A 16,972-nucleotide genomic window follows, 5' to 3' on the forward strand; every position below is an offset into this window, starting at 1 on the left:
TCCTTGGCAGGGATCCAACAGAGGCCTCAAGGTGAGGCAACACCCATGTGACTAAAGGATGGGCTCATTCCCCAGGTGAATTCTCTGTCAGAAGTGGGTCCTCGGACAAGAAAGCTGAACTTGGAAGAGAGGCCTCAGACAGGAAAGAGGTCTCCCTCTAAGAGCAGACTTTATTATTTTTTTTAATGCTTATTTATTTTTGAGACAGAGAGAGACAGAGCTTGAACGGGGGAGGGTCAGAGAGAGGAAGACACAGAATCCGAAGCAGGCTCCAGGCTCCGAGCTGTCAGCACAGAGCCCGACGCGGGGCTCGAACTCACGTACCGTGAGATCATGACCCGAGCCAAAGTCGGATGCCCAACCGACTGAGCCACCCAGGCGCCCCTAAGAGCAGACTTTAGAACTAGAGGCTAGAAACCTAAGAGTGGCCTACATAATGTGTGATTAAAGCAGCCAGACTGCTTGTGTTAAAATCCAGGCTTTGTCTGTCTGTATCTTTATTTTTTAGGATTGTATCCCACTGTGAGAGGCACCCCCCAAAAACACAATTTTGGTGGGGAGTGGTTATTTTTCTCATGTAACAAGAAGTCAAAGATAGGTAGTCCAGGGCCTGAGTGTGGCTCCAAATGCCATAGGAACCCAGGTTCCTCTTATGCTTCTACCCAGCCTTCCGTAGCATGCATTTCTTGCCTCACGGTCACAAGATGGCTGCCCCATCTCCAACATCAAACCGAAATTGCAAACTGGAAGAAGAAGGTCAAAGGACCAGTTAAGTCTCCATCCCTTATCAGGAGCTTTCTAGCAAGTGCCACACAACCCTTGCCTATATCTCATTGGCTCAAGCTGTGTCACGTGGCAAGACAGGTGGGGAAATGTATTTTTTAATTGAGCATATTGTTGCCCCAAACAAAATCAGATTTGTATAAAGAATATAAATTGGTATAGAGATTGCAAAGAGAGAGATGATGACCAGATTTCAGGAAGGAGAAGGTATGGGCTAGAGGTAGAAAAGAGTAACAATGCCTCCTTGCTGAGATTAAGGTTCTGATTAAGATTCTTTGCTTGACCAAACTTTAGTCAGGCTCCTAAAACTTCTCCTAGGCCCTTCTGTGTGCTTATCGTAGAATGCAGTATGAGCAAGAACTCTGGACCCTGGATACCTGAGCATTCTCCACCATCCCCCAGGTGACATCTGATCATCCTGGCCTGTCTTCAGCAAGAATCCTGTTAGGTCGGTTTAGCCAGAATTCTCCCTACCCCTGATGTTTCCTCTTAGTAATTTTCCATCTGCTGACCACCCACCCTGCTCCTTGCCTATGAATTCCTACTTGCCCATGTTGTATTCAGAGCTGCACCCAATCTCTTCCCCACCCCCTCAATGCAAGTCCCCATCGCAGCCGTCCCTACACCCATAGCCATGCCCCCCCCTTTAGTAAAGTCTGCCTCACTGTCTTTAAACAAGTGTCATTTACTATTTCCTTCTTTAGCACTTCTTACTCTAAAGGCTCAGTGGATCGGCTGTGACCAGCAGTTGAGCAGGTAGCAGGACAGCAGAAGGGGCACCAGCGTTCCCTAGAGCATAAAGGAAGAGTTATGGAGGTGGCAGAGACTTTGGAGGTCGCCAGCTTCACTCTCCATTGCCAAGCAGGCCCTTCATCTGTCGGGTTCACAATCTCTCCTCTCCCCCAGCAGCGTCGTCAGCAACGTCACTTAATGTCTGTCCTCACTTTCTTCTGCTGCAGGCTAAGAGTGTGTGCAAAGAAACCCACTCGTTAAAAAGCGTTCTCTAACCCCTTCTGCGCATGCCTTTTTGTGTACTGATGACTAGGTAAGGGGAGGACTAAGCCGGAATGGGGGCAAGTTCCGTGTCTTCTGCATCTCTGCACCCTCTGCGTCCACACAGCCCTCGGACCCAAACGATAGTTGAGAATGGCTTTGGCCGCCGCCGGCTCCTTCCTCGTCCCTCGGCAGAGACACGCGGCTCCGGAAACTTGACTCAGGCCCTTCCTGGCGTTTCTGGGACACTCTGGAGTATCGCCGGCTCTCCCCGGCCGCCTCGCGTCGGCCGAGCGGGGCACCGCTCTCTGCCGCCCTCTGCCGGCGCCACAGTTGGGTTGGGAAGAGCGCACGCGCGAGCGCACGCCAGCGTCCCTCCCCCCCCCCCCCCCGCACGGTTTGCCCTTCGGCGCGTGCGCGGCGAGTGCTGGCAGTACGGAGGACCGAAGAGGCAGGTAAACCTGCTGGAGCGGGCAGGTGGCGGTGGGTGCGGCCCAGAGAGGAGCTGCCGGGAGTCGGCGCGCTGCAGGTCCGGGGACGCCGGCGTTCGCTCCCGTCTGGGCGACCCTGGTGGGCTCGCAGCGTCACTCAGCCGGGGGGCGTGACCTGAGCCCGCCTCCCGGGGCTGGGAGTGGAGGGGGATGGGGATCTCTAAGGCCTGTTACTGATTTGGTGCCTGTTGTTTGTCCGGGAAGGTTTTCTCGAGGAGAGCGCAGAGTTTGCGAATAGCGGGCAGGAAGGGGCGAGGCTGGGACCAGGTGGGAGCTGGGGTGCCCCGAGTCCACAGGCAGTGAGGAGCTGGGCAGGTTGGTGGAGGGAGCTCTTGTTTCTCTGGCTTTATGGGGCGGGTGGCAGCGGTTGAGGAACATTGCTACAAAATGACGATCCTGGTAGAAATCGTGCAGGTGTTTGAAATCCCAGGACGGCAATTTGGTCTCTTTTTTTGTGTGTTTTCACTTTTCTGACAGAGGCAATTCCTTCTCTCCGGGCTCAGCGTGGCCACTAACATGCGCTCACTTGCCTCTTTACGTCTCAGGACATGATACAAGTGGCACATTCGGGCCATGGGGTCCCAGCATTCCACCTCTGCTCGCCCCTCTTACTGCAAGCAAAAGAGAGATGACAGGGAGGATTTGCTGGCCGAAAGGGAGCAGGAAGAAGCCATTGCTCAGTTCCCATATGTGGAGTTCACAGGTCGAGATAGCATCACCTGTCTCACGTGCCAGGGGACAGGCTACATTCCAACAGGTGAGCATCTTTGGCAATCGGGGGAAGGATTCCCAAGGTACCCACAGGGCTGCTTCTGCCGCCCAGACAGAGCTTCTCTTCTGGGCAGTGGTGCCATAGTCATAGTGCCCTGAACAGAAGCCAATTTGATAAATTTGGGTAGGTTGCACAACTTTTGTTGGTCTCCTTATATCTGAAAGCCTCTCTTGACTTCCACTCTTTTGTTCTTTGTGTCCTTGGTTTGGAACATGCAGTTGGCTCTACGTTGTGGGATTTGTTGACAGGCACGTTTCTTTATTGCTCTCACTTGTGAGGCCTGGCACAGCTTTTCAGGGGAGCCATCTTGGAAGCGTCTTTTCAAGAAAGTAGATAGTAAATCATTAACGGCCTAAGGTCTGGAAAGTATTTCAAGCGGGGAGAGAAAAACACATGCTCAGGAGGGGAGCCTTGATTAAGTGTAGGATCATCTGTCAGTAAATTGGTCCTCAGAAGGTCTTCGCAATTTAGATGGAGAGTCACGGATGTTTACAGCTGGTAAGAACCTTAGAAACCATCTACTCCAAAGCCTTCATGTGACACATGAGGAGACAGCAGCCTAGAGAGGAAATGACTTCCCCAGGGCCATTTGCCAGCTCAAGGCCATGCAGTAAAACTAGAACAAGATCTAGATGTCTCAACCTCCATGTCACTGCCCTGGTAAGATCGATAGATGTTTTGTAATTTGTGGCACAGTCTGTGGATTTACTGGTTTCTTGTTCCTTAGACCCAAAATGTGGAACTAGTATAGAAATGTCTAATTCCAGGCAAACCTCTGTTGTGACAGGTTCGTTTGTGACGTAAAGGAGAGTATCACGAGCACATGGGATTTATTTTACCAAAATAATTGTTTGGTTCTTTCCTAGAACAAGTAAACGAGTTGGTGGCTTTGATCCCACACAGTGATCAGAGATTGCGCCCTCAGAGAACGTGAGTCACGTGTCTCTCCTATTAATACCTACTTCTGTCCTCCTGTCCCTAGTCCCATATATGTATGAGTGCCAGCTACTTTTTGAAAAATTTTATCTGTTCTTGTAAATTCCCCATTTCCTTTAATACTGTCTGCTCGAGCAGTATTAAAGACGGGGACTGCTCTGCCCCGTCACAGTCTGGGGAAGGACCACTGCTAGAAACATTCTGAGGGCCAAGTGAAAGAGTTGACCTGGAAGGCATTGGAGAACAGGGGTATCCTGGGAGGTGAGGAACTGTTTCTGTCCTCCGAGCTCCTCCCTTCAGCTTCTGTTTCCAGATGACGGGTGGCATGCAAATGAGTTTTTAAAGGCTTCTCCCATTGCACTCATTCTTGCCTGGTTTGTTGTTCCTGGCTCTTTGTACTTTCCTTTTCCCCTCATCCCTGGTTTTGCATTTAATCTTGACTGATTGGACCTTGATATCTGACTGCCCGGGCCGATCATGTGCTGTGTCATTTGCAGTAAGCAGTACGTCCTCCTGTCTGTCCTGCTCTGTCTCCTGGCATCTGGTTTGGTGGTTTTCTTCCTGTTTCCACATTCAGTCCTTGTCGATGATGACGGCATCAAAGTGGTGAAAGTCACCTTTAATAAGCAGGACTCCCTTGTAATCCTCGCCATCACGGTAAGACTTAGGGCCTTGCTTCCCAGATTGTGCACCTACAAGTCTTGGACCCAAGACACTCATACTTGTTTCCTCCCTCACCCTGATGCAGGCCACCCTGAAAATCAGGAATTCCAATTTCTACCCTGTGGCAGTGACCAGCCTGTCCAGCCAGGTTCAGTACATGAACACAGTGGTTGGCACATACGTGACCACTAACGTCTCCCTCATTCCACCTCGGAGCGAGCAACTGGTATGCTGTTCTTTTAGGACCCTTGCTTCACAGGCTTCAGGAAAGAGTAGGGGCCGTGGGGTGCTGTAGCCTCAGGACTTTGCTTTCTGTCTTATTTCCACTGGCAGCGACTGGTTGATGAGGAAAATTTGATGTGCTCTGTAATTATGAGAAATAGGAAAAAAAAAATCAGCTGGCATTTGAGTGTTAGGAGAACAAAAGAATTTCTAAGAGCAAGCAGTTCGCTACAAATCGAGAAGAGGCAGTCTTATAGTCTGAAGTCTGTTGGTCTCTCGCAAGGGAAGAGGTTGCAGGCTTTGTTAGAGGGTCATGGTCTGTGTCAGGGACAATCTCGGGGAAGTATTTTGTATGTGATGGATGAATGCTCTCAAGTCTGTCGATTGCTGGTAACAGTGCTGTTCTGTGTCGAGCCTGCCTGGGCCACAGACTGACTCTGGTGTCTTATTTTCAGGTGAATTTTACTGCGAAGGCTGAGATGGGAGGACCGTTTTCCTATGTGTAGTAAGGACAGCGTTGTCTATATGTGTGCTCTCTCTGGATGGAAGGGATTCAGAATGTACTCAGTTGATTGGGGCTGGTCCTACCTTAAGTCCCAGCCTTTGGCCTGTAGGTTCCCTAAGCTTTGGCCATCTTGGGGTTTGTTTGGAGGATGTGTTATTGGCCTTCGACCGAAGTGCTGGGATTTCTAAGATCATTAAGCCACTAGAAACATTTACAGGCTCCGGCATTTATATGGTGGGTTTGAAAAAACAAGTATCATGACGTGGGAGGATGTGTGGACTCTGTGGGGACTCAGAGCTAGTGAGCCCTGGAAGCACTTAGGTCAGAAGGGTGGGGGAGCAGAGGAGCCCCAAGCAGGGCTGACCGTGTCACTCAGCACTCTTCTGCTAATTCTTTTTTTTTTTTTCTTCAAACCAATCTAACTGTTTTCGTATTTGCTGTTTGGTAGCTTCTTCTGCACATTACCCGGTATCGTGGTGCACAACATAGTGATCTTCATGCGGTACGTTGCTCTTCTCCCTGTCCCCATGGCCTTTGCGTCTGCACCTGGACCATCAAGCTGTGTGACCTCACCACCTTTGCTCGGGAGATGCTGTGTGACCCACAAAGCAAAGGCACCTAACCAAAGAGGGGACACATGATGTCTTACAGGCACAAATACAGTGGACCCTTGGGTGTTCTCTAGATGCAGTGTCCAATTCCCTTCACAAATCACCAGATTCACAGTGATCAGGTAGACATAAAGTTTTCTCCATGAAGTAGGGTCTGGTTCTGTGATCGCTTTAGAATCCAAGTGAGACTAGTAAAGAACAGAAGAACTTCTCAAGGCGTAGTAAGTACTAGGCATTTGACCAGACTTACTTTCTGTCCACATAAATTACCATATGTCATGGGTCTTATTTTCTATAAATAGAGTTGGTCCTAGAACCCTGACTGTTCAATTTGCGGATGACAAGCATCTTCTAGACATTTGAAATAGGAGGGTCTAGAGCAGAGCTTCTCAGCCTTGGCACCGTTGACATTTTGGACATTGGGACATTTTGGACACCGTTAACAGTTCTTTGTTGTGGGGGGCTGTCTGGTGCATTGCAAGTTGTTTAACAGCATCCCTAGCCTCCACCCGCTAAACGCTAGTAAGTCACCACCTCCCCGCCCCTCAGTTGTAATACCCCGGAATGTCTTCAGACATTGTGGAAAGTTTCCTATAGGGTAAAATTGTCCTGGGTTGAGAACCACTTATTTAGAACCACTTCTTCATGCCATAGGCTTTCTGTGAATGTAGAAAGATCCTCTGGCCTCCTGATTATGTAATCGTGAAGATATGCATCTGGGACCCATGGATATTGTTGCTTGAGCTTGCTAGAAATTATTTAGGCAACTTTTCTTCATCTCAAAAACAGAACTTACTCTTCTTGTTTTTTTTTTTCCCTCCCCCTAGAACTTCAGTGAAGATTTCATACATTGGCCACATGACACAGAGCTCCTTGGAGACACATCACTATGTGGACTGTGGAGCAAATTCCACAGCTGTTTAGAAACTGCTCTTGGTTCTTCCATGGCAGCACCTGCCAGAAGAGAGACAGCACCTGTTCCCAGGGCCTGAGTGTCATACCATGTCGCAGGTGGTAGAAAGAGAGGAGAAATTGGTTCTCTTGATCGCCAGCAAACACCCTCCTGCCGCTTGGTGGGGAGAGCTCCTCTTGGTAGCGCCATCTGTGTTTCTCAGAACCAGCAGACTCACTGCCCGGTGCCTACCCTGTGCCCAGCAAATAGTAGGCACTCGGAAAGTTTGGAGAATTGAATCCTGATCTTTTCGGCTGTTCTTAGGGCATTACAAATAGAAATCCTACCGTGGTTCTAGGTTATCAATGCACAGAGTGACGTGGAGATTGGACTGTTAGTGCAGCTGCAGGACTGTCCTACTCGTATGTACATTTGAATACATAAGGAAGCACAGACCCTTTAATATGGGAAATTTTTTCACCTGTTCACAAATGCCTAGGAACTTAAAAACAAAAAACCTTTTTTTCCTGTAGAAAGCTCAATTGTTTTTAGCAAGAGTCTATGTGAGGCTTGCTTTACCCTTCATCCATTGGCTGGAACATGGATTGGGGATTTGGTAGAAAAATAAACCCTGCTTTTTTGATTCACCTACGTTTCCTCTGATTGCCTGGATGTCTTAGGAGCCACCTCTGGGGGACTGTAGAATAGTTGCCTGCTAAGTGGGTCAGCACAGGATGGGGGAGGGGAGAGGAAAAGGAGTCCCCACTGTACTGTCCCCGTGAGCTCCCATCACTGAAAGCAGCCTCCTGCCACAGCAGCCTGGCTCCTCCCCATCTGGCGCCCCCCTGTGGTGACAGGCTGCCCTACTGCTCTTGGAGAACAGACCACTTAGTGCCCCCTGGAGGTTGCTAGAGGTAGGGCAGATGCCTGAGGAGTGAGCAGCTGCTTTCCTAAAGAGGAATAACGTCCCCCACCAGTTGACTGTAGTACTGATTAAGAGGACCTGGTTTGAAGCTGAAAGTTTTGCCCACCCTCTTGGCGTCCAAAGAATGGGCTACATACAGCCCCACGATGGCAGGGAATCTAGTCGGGTAACTTGAGTAGTTAGGTTTCAGGATTCGGCGGAGGTGGACTCTAGCTCCTTCACTGGTGGCCTCGGGAAACCCTCACAGAGCAACAGGTGGTGGCAGGGAGTCAGTATTAGCTTTTGTCCCCATTCCTGTAGGTTGATTATATTTGTTTAATGATTTTTGCACTCAGAGTCTTCAAGCTAAGGTTAAATTTTATGATTCTTTGGCTGCTGTTGACCATGATGGAGTAACGCAAAGCTCAGGGTCGAAAGCCGAGTTACAGTGTTCTACTGGATCCTTTAATGGTCTGTACTGTGTGTTGGTGAGGGAACACCACCACTTGTGCCGGAGCAAATCCCCTTTTCTGAGAACACTATCCTAAACAGAACGTGCCCTGAACAAATGAAGATATTCACAATTACACATTTTCTCTTTAGTTTTACCATTTTCCAACTAGTCTCTAGCACCTCTTTTCATGTTACTCATTAGTACTTCAGTTTGGAGTCCCATTTTGTGGCTGTGTACCTCCACAGCATTTCTTATACATATTACCTTAGAATTCAGCTATGATCTTCAAGTGAGAGCACTTAAAATTTTTAAATAGGTCCGACTGCATAATGCTATGAATTCTCCTACCTATTTATATCCTAGCATCCCAAGCTACACTGTGGGGTGTTCTGCGTGGTTTAATCATGCTCTCCGTCAGTTACTGATTCAATGCATACAATTTGCTGTCAGCAACACCAGAATAGAAAGGGCAAGCGGTTGGCTTGGGTGTCCTCGCTATCACTGTGGTTTTCCTAGTGCGTTGAGATTTGGAGAGTATGTTTCTCGGACACGGGGCTTCACTAGAGATCATTTCTCTGCAGGTTCTGGTGTGGCCTATGTTGGGACCTTTCTTGCTCTCACACTACTTTCACCGTGTCACCTGGTTGAAATCTCCATTTGTTCATTTACTTATGCCAGGAAAATGTTTATTGAGCACCTGCTGTATGCAAAGGATTGCATTTTCTGATACATTTTGTTCAGAACCATAGCAGAAGTTCGTCTACCACAATCTTTTGATATTTGCCAGGCCCCATATAGGCCACAGTTTGCCGAGTCACTTTTTGGTTTGTCTCTTTTTCTTTGTTCGTTTATTTTTCTTCAGCTCCGCATATGAGTGAAGTCATATGGTATTTGTCTTTCTCTGACTTATTTTGCTTAACCTAATACACTCTAGCTCTAGACACATCAGTGCAAATGGCAAGATTTCATTTTTTTCACAGCTAATACTCCCGTTTTGTGTATGTGTGTGTGTGTGTACACACACACACACACACACACACACACACACACACCACTTCTTTATCTGTTGATGAGTTGATGGACACTTGGGCTGCTTCCATAATTTGGCTTTTATAAATAATGCTGCAGTAAACCTAGGGGTGCATGTTTCCCTTCGAATTAGTGTTTTTTTATTTTGGCGATAAGTATTCACTCATGAGTTTACTGGATCATATGGTAATTCCATTTTTAATTTTTGAGGAACATTCATATTGTCTTCCACTGTGGCTGCCATGGTTTATGTTCCCACCAGTAGTGCAAGAGGGTTCCTTTTTCTCTATATTCTCGCCAACACTTGTTTTTTCTCTTTTTGATTTTAGCCATTCTCACAGGTGTGAGGTGATGTCTCATTGTAATTTTGATTTGCATTTCTATGATGATGAGTGATGTTGAGCATCTTTTCATGTGTCTGTTGGCCGTCTGTATGTCGTCTTGGGGGAAATGTCTGTTCATGTCTTCTGCCCATTTTTTAATTGGATTATTTGTTTTTTTGGGTGTTGAGTTGTATCTGCTCTTTATTTTGGACACTAACCCTTTATTGGATATGTCATTTGCAAATATCTTCTTCCATTCAGTAAGTTGTATTTTAGTTTTGTTGATTGTTTCCTTCACTGTGTAGAAGCTTTTTATTTTTGTTTAGTCCCAATAGTTTATTTTTGCTTTTGTTTGTCTTGCCTCAGGAGACCTCTCTAGAAAAATGTTGTATGACCAATGTCAGAGAAATTACTGCCTGTGCTCTCTTCAAGGATTATTATGGTTTCAGGTCTCACATTTAGGTCTTTAATCCATTTTGAGTTTATTTTTGTGTATGGTATAAGAAAGTGGTCCAGTTTACATTCTTTTGCATGTGGCTGTGCAGTTTTCCCAAAACCATTTGTTGAAGAGACTGTCTTTTCCCCATTGTATGATCCTTCCCCGTTTGTCAAAGATTAATTTGCCATATAATTGTGAGTTTATCTCTGGGTTTTCTATTCTCTTCCATTGATCTTTGTGTCTGTTTTTGGGCTAGTACCATACTGGTTCGATGATTACAAGCTTTATCATATAAGTTGAAATCTGAAATTGTGATGCCTCGAGTTTTGTTTTTCTTTTTCAGGATTACTTTGGCTATTCAGGGTCTTTGTTGGTTCCGTACAAATTTTAGGATTATTTGTTCTATCTCTGTGAAAGATGGTGTTGGTATTTTAATGGAGATTGCATTAAATCTATAGATCGCTTTGGGTAGTACAGAGGTTTTTTAAATATATGTATAGGTATATGTGTATTTTTAATTTACATCCATGTTAGCATATAGCGCAGTAGTGATTTTATGGGTAGTACAGACATTTTAACAATATTTATGCTTCCTTTCCGTGAGCATGGAATATCTTTCTCTATTTTTGTATCATCTTCAATTTGTTTCATCAGTGTTTTATACTTTTCAGAATACAGGTATTTCACATCTTTGGTTAAGTTTATTGCTAGATATTTAATTTATTTTTTCGGTGCAATTGTAAATGGGATTGTTTTCTTAATTTCACTTTTTGCTACTTCATTATTAGTGTATGGAACGGCAACAGATTTCTGCACATTGATTTTGTGTCCTGTGATTTCCCTGAATTCATTTACCAGTTCTTGTAGTTTTTCAGTGGAATCTTTAAGGTTTTCTATATATAGCATCATGTCATCTGCAAATAGTGAGAATTTTACTTCTTCCTTGCCAATTTGGATGCCTTTGATTTCTTTATGTTGTCTAGTTTCTATGGCCAGGACTTCCACTACTACTGTCGAATGAAAGTGATGAGAGTGGACGTCCTTCTCTTATTTATGATCTTAGGGGAAGAGCTCTCAGTTTTTCACCATTGAGTATGATGTTGGCTGTGGGATTTGCATATAAGCCCTTTATTATGCTGAGGCATGTTCCCTCTAGCCCTATTTTGCAGAGGATTTTTTTCTTTATAAAACTTTTTTTAGTTTATTGTCAAATTGGCTAACATACAGTGTGTAAAGTGTGCTCTTGGTTTTTGGGGTAGATCCCCGTGGTTCATTGCTTACATACAACACCCAGTGCTCATCCCAACAAGTGCCTTCCTCAATGCACATCACTCACTTTCCCCTCTCCTCCACCCCCCATCAACCCTCAATTTGTTCTCTGTATTTAAGAGTCTCTTATGGTTTGCCTCCATCCCTCTCTGTTTGTAACTATTTTTCCCCCTTTCCCTTCTTCCTTGGTCTTCTGTTAAGTTTCTCAAGAACCAAATATGAGTGAAACATATGATATCTGTCTTTCTCTGACTGACTTATTTCACTCAGCATTATACCTTCCCGTTCCATCCACGTTGCTGCAAATGCCATGATTTCATTCTTTCTCATTGCGAAGTAGTATTTCATGGTATATATAAACCACATCTTCTTTATCCATTCATCAGTTGATAGACATTTAGGCTCTTTCCATAATTTGGCTATTGTTGAAAGCACTGCTATAAACATTGGGGTACATGTGCCCCTATGAATCAGTCCTCTTGTATCCTTTGGATAAATTCCTAGTAGCGCTATTGCTGGGTCATAAGGTAGTTCTATTTTTAATTTTTTAAGGAACCTCCATGCTTTTTTCCAGAGCGGCTGCACCAGTTTGCATTCCCACCAACAGTGTGAGAGGGTTCCCGTTTCTCCACATCTTTGCCAGCAGCTGTTGTTGCCTGAGTTGTTCATTTTAGCCACTGACAGCGTGAGGTGATATCGCAGTGTGGTTTTGATTTGTATTTCCTTGATAATGAGTGACATTGAGCATCTTTTCATGTGTCTGTTAGCCATCTGGATGCCTTCTTTGGAAAAGTGTCTATTCATGTCTTCTGCCCATTTCTTTACTGGATTACTGGTTTTTCTGGTGTTGAGTTTGGTAAGTTCTTTATAGATTTTGGATACTAACCCTTATCTGATATGTCATTTGCAAATATCTTTTCTCATTCTGTCGGTTGCCTTTTAGTTTTATTGATTGTTTCCTTTACAGTGCAGAAGCTTTTTATCTTGATTAGGTCCCAATAGTTCATTTTTGCTTTTAATTCCCTTGCCTTTGGAGATGTGTCTAGCAAGAAATTACTGCAGCTGAGGTCAAAGAGGTTGTTGCCTGCTTTCTCCTCTAGGGTTTTGATGGTTTCCTGTCTCATATTTAGGTTTTTCATCCATTTTGAGTTTATTTTTGTGTATGGTGTAAGAAAGTGGTCTAATTTCATTCATTAGCATGTTGCTGTCTAGTTCTCCCAGCACCATTTGCTAGAGACTGTCTTTTTTTCCAGTGGATACTCTTTGTCAAAGATTAGTTGGCCATACATTTGTGGGTCCAATTCGGGGTTCTCTATTCCATTGGTCTTTGTGTCTGTTTTTGTGCCAATACCATATGGTCTTGATGATTACAGCTTTGTACTAGAGGCCAAAGTCTGGGATGGTGATGCCTCTGCTTTGGTTTTCTTCTTCAATATTGCTTTGTCTATTCGGGGTCTTCTGTGGTTCCATGCAAACTTTAGGATTGTTTGTTTTAGCTTTGGGAAGAATGTCAGTGCAATTTTGATTGAAATTGCATTGAATGTGTAGATTGATTTGGGTAGTATTGACATTTTAACAATATTTATTCTTCCAATCCACGAGCATGCAATGTTTTTCAATTTTTTTGTGTCTTCTTCAATTTACTTCATAAGTTTTCTATAGTTTTCAGCGTACAGATCTTTTACATGTTTGGTTTGGTTTATTCCTAAGTATTTTATGGTTCTTGGTGCAGTTGTAAATGGGATCAGTTTCTTTATTTCTCTTTCTGTTGCTTCATTATTGGTGTATAGAAATACAACCGATTTCCATACATTGATTTTGTACCCTGCAACTTTGCTGAATTCATGTATCAGTTCTAGGAGTCTTTTGGTGGAGTCTTTTCAGGTTTTCCATGTAGAGTATCATGTCGTCTGCAAAAAGTGAAAGATTGACTTCTTCATTGCCAGTTTTGATGCCTTTTATTTCATTTTGTTGTCTGATGGCTGATGCTAGGACTTCCAACACTGTGTTAACAGTGGTGAGAGTGGACATCTCTGTGTGTTCTCAATCTCAGGGGGAAGCTCTCAGTTTTTCCCCATTGAGGATAATATTAGCTGTGGACTTTTCATATATGGCTTTTATGATGTTTAAATATGTTCCTTCTATCCCGACTTTCTTGAGGGTTTTTATTAAGAAAGAATGCTGTATTTTGTCAAATGCTTTTTTTTGCATCTATTGACAGGATCATATGGTTCTTATCCTTTCTTTTATTAATGTGTGATGTATCACATTGATTGATTTGTGGGTACTGAACCAGCCCTGCAGCCCAGGCATGAATCCCACTTGAACATGGTGAATAATTCTTTTTATATGCTGTTGAATTCAACTTGCTAGTATCTTGTTGAGAATTTTTGCATCCATGTTCATCAGGGATATTGGCCTCTAGTGCTCCTTTTTTGTGGGGTGTCTGTCTGGTTTGGGAATCAAGGTAATGCTGGCTTCATAGAATAAGTCTGGAAGTTTTCCTTCTGTTTCTGTTTTTTGGAACAGCTTGAGAAGGATAGGTTTAACTCTGCTTTAAATGTCTGGTAGAATTCCCCTGGGAAGCCATCTGGCCCAGGACTCTTATTTGTTGGGAGATTTTTAATAACTGATTCAATTTCTTCATGGGTCTGTTCAAATTTTCTATTTCTTCCCATTTGAGTTTTGGTAATGTGTGGGTGTCTAGGAATTTGTCCATTTCTTCCAGGTTGTCCAGTTTGTTGGCATATAATTTTTCATAGTATTCCCTGATAATTGCTTGTATTTCTGAGGGATTGGTTGTGATAAATCCATTTTCATTTGTGATTTTATCTATTTGGGTCCTCTCTCTTTTTGAGAAGTCTGGCTGGGGTTATTGATTTTGTTTATTTCTTCAAAAAACCAACTCTTAGTTTCTTTGATCTGCTGTACTGTTTTTTTTTTTTTTTTTTTTTTTTGGATTCTGTATTGCTTATTTCTGCTCTGATCTTTATTATTTCTCTTCTTCTGCTGGGTTTGGGGTTTCTTTGTTGTTCTGCTTCTAGTTCCTTTAGGTGTGCTGTTAGATTTTGTATTTGGGATTTTTCTTGTTTCTTGAGATAGGCCTGGATTGCAATGTATTTTCCTCTCAGGACTACCTTTGCTGCATCCCAAAGGGTTTGGACTGTTGTGTTTTCATTTTAATTTGTTTCCATATATTTTTAAATTTCTTCTTTAATTGCCTGGTTGACCCATTCATTCTTTAGTAGGATGTTTTTTAACTTCCATGCATTTGGAGGTTTTCCAAACTTTTTCCTGTGGCTGATTTCAAGTTTCATAGCATTGTGATCTGAAAGTGTGTATGGTATAATCTCAATTCTTTTATATTTATGGAGGGTTGTTTTGTGACCCAGTATGTGATCTGTCTTGGAGAATGTTCCGTGTGCACTTGAGAAGAATGTGTTTTCTGCTTTAGGGTGAGAAGTTCTGAATATATCTGTCAAGTCCATCTGGCCCAGTGTATCATTCAGGGCCATTGTTTCTTTATTGAATTTCTTTCTGGATGATCTGTCCATTGTTGTAAGTGGAGTATTAAAGTCCCCTGCAATTACCACATTCTTTCCAATAAGATTGCTTATATTTGTGATTAATTGGTTTATATATTTGGGGGCCTCTGAATTTGGTGCATAAACATTTATAATTAGCTCTTCTTGATGGATAGACCTCATAATTATGATATAATGTCCTTCTTTGTCTCTTGTTACAGCTTTTAGTTTAAAATCTAGTTTGTCTGATATAAATATGGCTACTCCAGTTTTCTTTTGAGTTCCAGTAGCATGATAGATGGTTCTCCATCCCCTCACTTTCAATCTGAAGGTGTCCTCAGGTCTAAAATGGGTCTCTTGTAGACAGCAAATAGATGGGTATTGTGTTTTTATCCATTCTGATACCCTGTGTCTTTTGATTGGAGCATTTAGTCCATTTACATTCAGTGTTGTTATTGAAAGATGTAGATTTAGAGTCATTGTGTTATCTGTAGGTTTCATGCTTGTAGTGATGTCTCTGGTCCTTTGTGATCTTTGTAGCATTCCACTCACAGAGTCCCCCTTAGGATCTCTTGTAGGGCTGGTTTAGTGGTGATGAATTCCTTAAGTTTTTGTTTGTCTGAGAAAACCTTTATCTCTCCTTCTATTCTGAATGACAGGCTTGCTGGATAAAGGATTCTTGGCTGCATATTTTTCCTATTCAGAACATTGAAAATTTCCTGCCACTCCTTTCTGGCCTGCCACGTTTCAGTAGATAGGTCTGCTACTACCCTTATGTGTCTACCCTTGTAGGTTAAGACCCATTTATCCCTAGCTGCTTTCAGAATTCTCTCTTTATCTTTGTATTTTGCCAGTTTCACTATGATACGTCATCAGAAGATTGATTCAAGTTATGTCTGAAGGGAGTTCTCTGTGCCTCCTGGATTTCAGTGTCTGTTTACTTCCCCAAATCGGGGAAGTTCTCAGCTATGATTTGTTCAAGTACACCTTCCACCCCTGTCTCTCCCCTTCTCCTCCTCCTCCTCCTCCTCCTTGAACTCCTATGATATAGGTATTATTCCGTTTCAATGAATCACTTAGTTATCTAATTCTCCCATCGTGGTCCAAAATATTTTTCTCTTTTTCTCAGCTTCATCTTTTTCCATAATTTTATCTTCTATTTCATTTAATCTCCTCTCTGCCTCTTCAATCCTCACTGTTACCACCTCTAGTTTATTTTGCACCTCATTTACGGCGTTTTTTAATTCATCGTGATTATTTTTTAGTTCCTTGATCTCTGCAGCAATAGATTCTCTGCTTTTATTGAAGCCCAGCGATTAATCTTATGACTATTACTCTAAATTCTTGTTCAGTTACATTGTTTATATCTGTTTTGATCAGTTCTTTAGCTGTCATGTCTTCCCGGAGTTTCTTTTGAGAAGAATTCTTCCATTTCATAATTTTGGCTAGTTTTCTGTCCCTTATGTGTTTTTTTTTTTTAATTTTTTTTTCAACGTTTTTATTTATTTTTGGGACAGAGAGAGACAGAGCATGAACGGGGGAGGGGCAGAGAGAGAGGGAGACACAGAATCGGAAACAGGCTCCAGGCTCCGAGCCATCAGCCCAGAGCCTGACACGGGGCTCGAACTCACGGACCGCGAGATCGTGACCTGGCTGAAGTCGGACGCTTAACCGACTGCGCCACCCAGGCGCCCCTGTCCCTTATGTGTTTTAAAAGCTTGTTATATGTCCTGTACCTGCGAGCACTACTATATTAAAGAGGGTCATACACTGTCCAGGGCCTGGCCCTTCAGGAGGGAGGTGTTTTTTGGAGAGTATTACTTGCTCTCTCTTGTTGTGAGTTTGGTTACTTTATCTCCCTACTCATAGTGATATTTTGGACCCTCCACCAAGTGTGCTTTGATTTGTTCCTTGAAGTAGCCCTGGAAAGGAAAACAAACAAACAAACAAAAACAAAAAACAAAAAATACCAGCTACAAGTAAACAACAGGGTGGAGGTGGTGCTGATGGAAGAGACCTTATCCCATACTAGGAGAGAAATGACAGGGGTGGGGCGGGGGGGGGGGGTTGAAGAAAAGAAAATTGACCAGAGAAATTAAATGGCTTAATCCAGAGAGAGAGAGAGAAAGGAAAATAAGGAGGTATAGAACATGTATAAAGAG

The 16,972-nt window shown here is 43.6% G+C and overlaps 1 protein-coding gene across 5 annotated transcripts; it reads left to right on the plus strand.

Moving 5' to 3' along the window:
* Positions 1-2,168: 2,168 nt before the first annotated feature.
* TMEM106C (transmembrane protein 106C) lies at positions 2,169-7,515 on the plus strand. Of its 5 annotated transcripts, none has more exons than XM_030322452.1 (8): positions 2,169-2,231; positions 2,813-3,024; positions 3,906-3,969; positions 4,473-4,632; positions 4,724-4,864; positions 5,316-5,365; positions 5,814-5,867; positions 6,804-7,515. In XM_030322452.1, the coding sequence occupies exons 2-8, from the start codon at positions 2,841-2,843 to the stop codon at positions 6,898-6,900; spliced, it is 750 nt and encodes a 249-aa protein (XP_030178312.1). In that variant the 5' UTR covers positions 2,169-2,231; positions 2,813-2,840; the 3' UTR covers positions 6,901-7,515. The 5 variants fall into 5 exon arrangements, with proteins under 5 accessions (XP_030178312.1, XP_032449853.1, XP_030178311.1 ...); XM_032593962.1 differs by having other exon boundaries at positions 2,204-2,231; positions 2,745-3,024; XM_030322451.2 differs by having other exon boundaries at positions 2,214-2,305.
* The last annotated feature ends 9,457 nt before the right edge of the window (positions 7,516-16,972 follow it).

Source organism: Lynx canadensis, chromosome B4 (genome assembly GCF_007474595.2).
Source record: "Lynx canadensis isolate LIC74 chromosome B4, mLynCan4.pri.v2, whole genome shotgun sequence".
Classification (NCBI taxonomy): domain Eukaryota; kingdom Metazoa; phylum Chordata; class Mammalia; order Carnivora; family Felidae; genus Lynx; species Lynx canadensis.